General features: G+C 51.6%; 1 protein-coding gene across 1 annotated transcript; it reads left to right on the top strand.

Annotated features, from left to right (window-relative positions):
- The first annotated feature begins 6,307 nt into the window (after window positions 1–6,307).
- IZUMO1R (IZUMO1 receptor, JUNO) lies at window positions 6,308–8,393 on the top strand. The gene is made up of 4 exons (XM_032641137.1): window positions 6,308–6,445; window positions 7,183–7,371; window positions 7,810–7,945; window positions 8,080–8,393. Exons 1-4 carry the CDS (start codon window positions 6,308–6,310, stop codon window positions 8,391–8,393), a joined length of 777 nt encoding a protein of 258 aa, XP_032497028.1.
- The last annotated feature ends 526 nt before the right edge of the window (window positions 8,394–8,919 follow it).

Below are 8,919 nucleotides of genomic sequence, written 5' to 3'. Positions count from 1 at the left end.
AGAAGGGAAGGGCAGGGGAGAGATGAGGGTCAAGGAGGGAGAGATGGATGGAGAGAGGAAGGAAAGAAGAGAGAAGTCACTTCAAACCAGATATGAGAAAGACAGGTGAGGTGAGGATAAAGGAGAGTGAAGAAGAGCCCGGGGCAAGGAGAAGAGCTAGGTCAGGTTAAACCAGGGAAGTGTCTGAATTGAAAGTGTTTTTAGTAAATGCAGTGTTGGGCTTCCCTGGTGGCACAGTTGTTGAGAGTCCGCCTGCCGATGCGGGGGACACGGGTTTGCGTCCCGGTCCGGGAAGATCCCACATGCCACGAAGCAGCTGGGCCTGTGAGCCACGGCCCCTGAGCCTGCGCGTCCGGAGCCTGTGCTCTACAACGGGAGAGGCCGCAACAGTGAGAGGCCCGCGTACCGCAAAAAAAAAAAAAGAAAAGAAAAAGAAATGCAGTGTTTCTCCTAATCAAGTGCTCCTCGTGTACTCAGCATGCATGTTTGACTGGGTACTCCGGGCCAGGCACTGTTCGCTCCTGTGAGCACTGCTGAGCCTGCCCCAAGCTGCTCGCAGCCAAGAGGCAGGCGCCAGACCGCAGGCAGGTGTTCACAATGACAAGCGGTTAAGTGCTGTGACAGCAGCAAGCGTAAGACCCCAAGGGAACATCTCGCCGAGCCCTGGAGGACCACACAAACTTCCCTGAGGGGAAGCCATCCGTTCTGGGATCCGAGGGGTGAGCAGGGGTTCCCAGCCACGGAGGGTGAGCTATGAAAAAAAAGCCAGGTCGAGAAGACAAGTAAGAGAGCAGGACAATTACAGACCAGCAGGAGAAATGAATGCCCGCGGTGCAGGTGAGAGAAAAGACAACAGATTGGGATGGAAAAGTAAATAGGGAGCAGATTAACCAGGGTCCGTGTGCCATGTTAAGGATTTGGGGCTTATTTTAAGTCTTGAAGTGTCTTATACATGCAAGTGTGATAACCATCTTTACCTTTTGAAAAGCTAATTCTGAAAGAAAGAAAAAAAAACCTGCAGACAAATGTTGAACTCTGGTTAACGATATGCATGCTTGATATGCATGCTTGAACACAAATGTCTGCCGTGTACTTCGAAATGCATGAAAAATAAGATGGGTGGATGACTAGAGGGATGGATGGTTGGCTAGATGTGTGACAAAGAAAATAGAGTAAAATACGGGACACACTGTTTTTCGAGGCAGAAGCCCAACGTGTTGCCCTTTGCCCGGCAAAGCAATAAAGCTATCCTTTCTACTTCACCCAAAACTCTGTCTCCGGGATTTGATTGGCACTGGTGTACAGAGCGGCCGAGCTTTTGGTAACAGTCCTGCCTCAATCTGGAGAATAGACACTGAATTGGAAATATTTCTGAGTTCCAAGTCATAGATCTGAGTCTTTTATGATTAAAATCTCAATCACTTGGCCTGCCTCAATCTGGAGAATAGACACTGAATTGGAAATATTTCTGAGTTCCAAGTCATAGATCTGAGTCTTTTATGATTAAAATCTCAATCCCTTGGCCTGCCATTTTGGTGTACTTCTACATTTTTTTTGGGGGGGGACACAATTTAACCCATGATATATACCTACAGAACAAAGTTTTAAAAACCAACTGTCTGGTTTTGTGTAAATGACATTTGTGTCTTGAGATAAAGTTCCAGTGACTGCATCTCACACAGATTCAAAAACTACTGTATCCCAAATAAATTAGATAAAAGATAATATTCTCTAAAAAAAAAATGTACGTGACTCAAAAAGTCACTGCATTTGATGACGACACTGTGTGATAGTTAATTTTATGTATCAACCCAGATGGGCCACAGGCTGCCCAGATTAAATGTTAATTCCGGGTGTGTCTGCAAGTGTGTTTCTGGATGAGGTTAGCATTAGAATTTGTGGACTCAGTAAAATAGATCGCCCTCGCCATTGGGAGTGGGCACCATCCTGTGTATTGAGGGCCTAAATAGAACAAAAAGTGGAGGAAGGAGGAATGTGCTCCTTTTTTCTGCCTTACTGATTGAACTGGGACATCTCTTCCTGACCTCAGACTGAGATGTACTCCATTGATTCCCCTGGTTTTCAGGCTAAATTATACCACCTGCTTTCCTGGGTCTGCAGCTTGTAGATAACAGATCATGGGACTTGGCCTCAGTAACTCCGCAAGGCAATTCCTCAAAATCTCTCTCTCTCTCTCTCTCTCTCTCTGTCTCTCTCTCTCTCTCTCTCTCTCTCTCTCTCTCTCTATATATATATATATATATATATATATGTAATATATACATATACACACACATACATTCTATTGATTCTGTTTTCTGGAGAACCCTAATACACACTGATATTAAAAATTCATTAAAAAAGGAAAGAAAATAGAGTAAAATGGTAATGGCAAAATCTAAGTGGTGGCTATATGGGGGTTCGTTGAAAAATACGCTCAACTTTCTTTATGTTTAAAATTTTTTATAATAAAATCCTCAGATCTTAGATCATTCTGGCTGCTGCTTGGATAAAGCTTCAGAAAGGGGCAAAGGAGTCCGTTAGGGGGTTGTTGGCAGTAATGGAGACAAGATATGGGCAAGGCCCAGATTGGAGGGAGAGAGACTGGGATTAAAGCATTGGAATTCAACAGGTGTTTAGAAAGTTAAATCAATCGCTTTGGTAATGGGATGATGGATATAGAGGGAAGGAAGAGGTTGAGATAACAGCAGCCCCGTTTTACCTACCTTAGCTACAGACCAATTACAAGTTGAGACGAGGATGGTTTTGGGGTCTTTGGGGTGAGAGGAAGGGGTCATAAGATCCACTAAGAACTCCAATTACCAATGTCCCCTCCGCTGGCCTCTGACCTCGGGTTCAGGAAAATTCCTAGCACTAGCTCTTTGCTTTCTGAGTCTGTTCTGGAAGTCTGTGGGCTTCAGCACCACGGGCAACCTGGGGTGTAGGGAGCAGAGCGTTAACCGCTGCGGGCCTTGTGCTGTGGTCCCAAATCAGAGGTTGGGGTGCTCCTTCGCTGCTCTGCCCTCCCCCGCCTCCCTCAGAACCCTCCAGACGCCACTCTAGCTCTGCTGTTGGCAATGTAACTGTCCTGTTTTGTTTAAGAACAAAATCGCTTGTGACCAGCAGTTTCAAACGGCTTCATCCGCGGCCAGCTTTGGTTTATCAGCCATCTGTCAGAAAGCAGATCTCTCTGGAAGACTCGATCACAATAAGGCAAAAATGAGTTTTCCTCAAGGGCCGCAAACTGCCTTTCTGGGAGCACAGGTGTCAGCCTGGCCCGAGAAGCAGCTCTGCGATCTCTCCCGTCCTCCCTCCCCTGGCACCTGCGCTGGCTGTCATTTCAGCTCATTTCCTACAGCCTTGTCCCAGCAACCGCCGGCACATTGCCCCTCGTCCTCCATCCCTCTGTGTGAAGGATGTTTACCAGAGGACCTGCTTTTCCATTTCAGTAATTAGGGCTGCACTTCATTGCTGGATTCCTGTCCCTGCCATGTCCACAGCCATCTGACGATTAATGTTAAACCCAAACTCTCTTACCTCATCAAGCCTTAGGGCCTCCTGGGTATTTGTGATGCCTTGAACAAGACACTCACACCTGCTCTTCCCCTGGACGCTGCGGGGAGGGACCCGGGTTGCTTGGTACCAGACCCTAAAAAAGGAGACTCCTGACTCTGTTTAAGGCAGGAATATGGGAGGCTGGGCTGTAATCATTTCTCTTCTCAGATAAAGCCCACACATGTCTCCCAACATACAATCTGATTATGGAATTTGACTTTTTTTGTTGTTTTTAAAAAGACTTGCCTTGAGACCCAGACAGCATCTACCCTTTCAGTCCTGGAGGTCTTCCCCTCACCTGATCCTCACACACCAGGTATGGAGTCATGGCTATTTGAGTTCAGATCCCAGCTCTGCCACTCCCCAGCTGAGCCTCAGTTTCCCCACAAGTAAAATGGGGGAGGGCGTTCACTCGGGGGGTCATTGTGAGGAGTAAGCCAGACCATATACTGAAGGCTCCAGCCCGGCGCCTGGGTCCTTCATGGTGCTCAGAACTCAGTGGCTGGGATGACCCAGGTGTGGTGAATGTAATTTTCCAGCACATGATTAATTCATGTCTGCACATCACTTACGGAACAGCGTGCTTTCTTCAATTACAAAATGCTTTTATTGTGCTTCAATTTCCTGTGTATCAAGAAAACGCCAGTGACTTTGGCTACTTCTCTTTGGAGAGGGAAATTGTTACAAGAAACAAGCAAAAAAAAAAAAAAAGGGGCTCCTTTTCCATTATTTTCATCATCTTTGAGCCTCTCCTAAGTGGCCAAGTTTCCGGCCTCTCCTTAGCCGAGGAGGGGGCTCCTGTGAAGTTCATCACTGCTGAGGACACTTGCAGAGTCTCTCACAGGACAGCGGTCTCTGCATGCTAATGGAGGCCATTTCCTGGGTTTGGAGGGACTTTTTTGGTTTTGTTTGCTTTGGCTTGGGACATACATTTAAATCCTTGGGTCCCTGAGGCCCCATTTCATCTCTGCATCACTGGGCTGCCCAGTCTCCACTCCAGCAGGAAGCCCAGCTCCTGTGGGCTGAGAGAAGATATCACTACCGTTACAACCCAGGTGGTCCATGGCAGGTAACTGAGCTGATGAAGGGGCAGGTAGAGCTTTGGAATAGGGCTGAGAGAGAAAGGCTTCGTAGGATAAAAGGATAAGAATAAAAATCATTTAGATTTATCTTTGCCAGGCTTGATGCCAAGTCCTTTTCAGGAACTTTCTCTTCCTTTTCTTTTCCCCAACAGTCCCATCATAACAGCCTTTTCTACAGGTAGAGAAACGGACAGAGAGTTTAAGGCATTTTCTCAAGGTCGGCCAGCTAGTAAGCAGCAGAGCTGAGAGCAGAACTCAGTAGCTGACGAAAGAGCACGGGACCTTACCCTCTATGGGGTCTGTTTCTCTGGGAAGGCGAAACCCTCCTGACTCTGCCCACAGAAGGCCCCAACACGTGGGTAAGACAGATGCTGTTAACGGGAGCCACCTGGGGCTCTGCTCCTGCACCTGGACCCAGCAGGAACCGGAGGGGTAATAAATAGGCAAGATCATAGACGTCTCCTCAGCCTCACAATCTCTGGAGGTGGGAGAGCGCCGCTCCTGCTTTGAAAGTGAGTATGAAGAAAACGCTAGAAGAGGCGGCATTTTCCTCTGTCCACCTGACACACCTGATTCTTCGAAATACTCCGTGGCCGCGGCCGTGCTGGAAACTGGAGCTGCAGGGAGAGAGCAGCTTTAGATTTAGGCTCAAAGATGGGCTCAGAAGGTGGAACTAGCGTCTCCCCCTCCGATGCTTGAGGCTCTCAGCTTGAGCTGAGCCACAGGTTTTCAGGTTCATCCCGATGGGTCCACAGCCGGTTCCTGAGAGGCGTCGGGCCTGGGCTCCTGGGTGGGTGACGGCTGTGGGGGATCATTGGGTACTTGTTTTTTTTTCTCTTTCTACTCTCTCTCATTACGAGAACTACCCAGGGCAGAGTGGGAATCAGGGCACAACAAACATCAAGGGAAAAGCCAGCCTTCTCATTCCAGTAACGGGGACCAGCTTTGGATGTGGAAGACTCAAGGTGGCTCACGCCTGGGCACGCTCCCTGGCTGTGAGATGCCAGCAAGGCCACTGGGCGCCCGGCTGCCTCAGCCTTGTGCTCCGGCTGGGTTTGAGATGGGTTGAGGCTGGTGGAGGCGGACCACTGCTCTAGGGGAAAGGACTCTGGCCACAGGGAACTGCGGATGAGGCCAGATGCTTGAGGAGCTGTGGGCCTTGTGTGGACCTTTCAGAGGGGCTGGAGTTAGCGTTAGGGTTGGCACTCTATGGGGTGAGGATTGCATTCGTCACACTACCCAAGTCCCACTGCGCCTTTGGCCCCATGTAGAATCTGGTTACGGAGCCTTTGTTCAGTTACTCAAGATCAAAGCTCTGAATTCCCAGCCCATGTGTCACTGAGTTAGAAAGTCTGCCTCTGAGTGGAGAAGGGCCAGGGCAAGTTCCCCCAGGGAAAGCCGGAACCGTCCTACCCGTGACCCTCCTTCACCTTGGGGCCGATCTCTTCCCCTCCCTGGCCTCAGTTTCTGCATCTGTAGGTGGTTAGGGGTGAGTGTCAGACCTCACTGGATAGTTTATGACGCTGCCTCAGATAAAGGTTCTAGAAGCAGCCAAAGTATCATGGTCACTTGAGGGAGGCTTGAAGCCCATGCCTGCTCCCAGGGATGACGGAGGGCGTGGATTGAGGTGTCCTCTCCATCACAGGCGGAGCTCCTCTCTGCGGCAGGCCATGGGGTGTTGGTGGCAGCTCCTGCTGGGGCTGTGGGCAGTCCCACCCACGTGGGCTGGGCGCGAGCTGCTCAACATCTGCATGAACGCCAAGCCCCACAAGCCAGCGCCCAGCCCGGAGGCCAAGCTCTACGAGGAGGTATGGAAGCTGGAGCTGGCACGGGATGCAGGGTGGGTGGAGGCTTCTTAGATCAGGGAAGGGACACAAAGGCCAAGATGGCTTCTGAATCCCTATCCATCTTGACTCGTTTTGTTCCCTAGATTGGGTTTTGGCAAAGGCCACTGGAGGGGGTGGGGGGCTAATTGCCAAATGATTTACTATTTTCATCCCTAGCTGCACGGCCACTCAGGGAGCAGGGGCAGGTGATGATCCTGGAGACTCATAGATATTCAGCCTAGATTCCAACAAGCAAGGTCCCCTACTCTGCCCTCCCACCAGCAGGCCCTGGAAAAAAAAATAAGACTTAAGGAAGCCCTCCCCAAGTCCCTAAAGGCAATTGACAGGGATGAGGGAGGAGGGGCATGGCTGGCATGTACCTATGAGCCCTTCTCAGCTGCAGGTGCCCTGCCCCAGTGCAACCCCACATTCCCCTGGGTCTTGGGGACAACCCTGCTACCGCACCCCCAGGATCTGAGACCTTGGAAGCCCCTTTCTTAGGGGACTCACAGTCTGTTGCGGGGAGGCCAGTGTGCAGGTGCCCTTTGGGTGTGAATATTGACTATTTATTGGCATTCCTTCTATCCAGCGGTCGCTGGCCTAAAGGCATCCCACTTGCCGGGTCCTCTTCTAGGGGACATTTTTACCTTTCTGGCCCAGACACTCATCAACCCTCTGCCCCTACTCCCCATGCCTTTTGTTTCTTCATCCACCTCCAGTGCATCCCCTGGAAGGACAGTGCCTGCTGCACGGCCAACACGAGCTGGGAAGCCCACCTGGATGTGTCCCTGCTCTACAACTTCAGCTTGGTTCACTGCGGATTGATGATGCCGGACTGTCAGAAGCACTTCCTGCAGGCCATCTGCTTCTACGAGTGCTCCCCCAACCTGGGGCCTTGGATCCAGCGGGTGGGAAGAAGTGGGCGGGGGTAGGTGGGCAGGAGACATGTCCATCAATGCCCTGTTCATAAGAGCCTGAGCCGCAGGACGCTAGCAGGAACAGGAGATGCTGTCCCCCCTACGGACAAGAGCAGAGTCAGAGGCCGCTGTGGGGGACACAGATGGAGAGGAAGTCACCTCTGGCCCTAGAGAATGGCATGCATGGAGAGTGGTCACAGGAGAGCAGCAGGATGGAGGGACTGTTTGAGTCACATCTTCTGTTTGTAGGAACAGGGCTGTGTACAAACTATTTAACCCTGCCTCAGTATTCTCATTTGTAAAATAATATTTAGTGACTTCATAAGAGAATATGTTCCGATGGTACCTGACCCAAGTGCCATTGCAGCTATTGATAGTCCTTAAATGGGCGCTTGTGTAATTCTTGCCTCTTGCTATGCCCACATCCAGCTGGACCCGCGTGGGCAGGCGGAGCGGATTCTGGACGCGCCCCTGTGCCGGGAGGACTGTGAACAGTGGTGGGCTGACTGCCGCACATCCTACACCTGCAAATCCAACTGGCACGGCGGCTGGACCTGGAGGCGGGGTGAGCAATGCTAAGCAGGGTCCGGGAGGCCCCCCACCCGAGGGCAGGCGCAAGCCCTCTGCTCCCCCGGGGGCAAATGATGGGGATGTGAGGACAGGAGCGGGTAAGTTGTCCGTGCCTGGATCTCCCCTCAGGGAAGCCCCGCTGCCCTGCCAGAGCCCTCTGTCACCCTTTCCTGCATTACTTCCCCACCCCGGCTGACCTATGTGAGAAGATCTGGAGCAACTCCTTCAAGGCAAGCCCAGAGCACAGGACCAGCGGGCGGTGTCTGCAGAAGTGGTTCAAGCCTGCCGGGGTCAACCCCAATGAGGCTGTGGCCCGCCTCTTCGCCAGCCCTGCCCCGTCCTGGGGGCTCTCTGACACGCTCCTGGCTTTCTCTCTGTTCCTGCTGCTTCTTTCCCGAGAGCCCCTCCTCCTTGCACACACTCCTGCACTTGCCCAGCTGTAGGCCAGGCCCGGCCACGGCAGCCTCCTTCCTTAGGACCTTGCTGAAACGAGCAGCACAGGCTGGGGGCTTGTGCCTGAGCCTCCCACGTTCGGTTCTGCTCTGCTGCACCTTCCTGGCCTGGAAGGCAGCTGGGGGCTGGGAAGCCACAGGTGACCATCCCCTCCTGTCTTAAGGATGGGGGACTCTGAGGTGGGACTGAAGGCCCTTCTCATCCAGTGCACGCCCACCCCCTACCCAGTAGAGCTGACGGTGACTGCCTTGGCCTCCCCTCCCATGATGGTGTATCCAACAACACAGCAGTCGACCTTTCCTTCTGCCTGACCCACTCTGTCCTAGCGCTATGGTCAGGGGTTGGGCTGCAAGAAGCAGAGCCGGTTTGCCCTCTGCACTGAAATCTCCTAGTTGGTTGTTACTTTCCTAATGATAATAAACTTCTTAACACATGCCAGGCCCTCTCGTTACATCCTCACAACAGCTCTCTGGTGGCAGTGCTTTCAACACTCCCTTTTCTTCAATAAGCAACACA

Source organism: Phocoena sinus, chromosome 8, assembly GCF_008692025.1.
Source record: "Phocoena sinus isolate mPhoSin1 chromosome 8, mPhoSin1.pri, whole genome shotgun sequence".
Lineage (NCBI taxonomy): Eukaryota > Metazoa > Chordata > Mammalia > Artiodactyla > Phocoenidae > Phocoena > Phocoena sinus.
The sequence above is the reverse complement of the archived record's forward strand: the minus strand, read 5'-3'. Positions and strand labels throughout refer to the sequence as shown.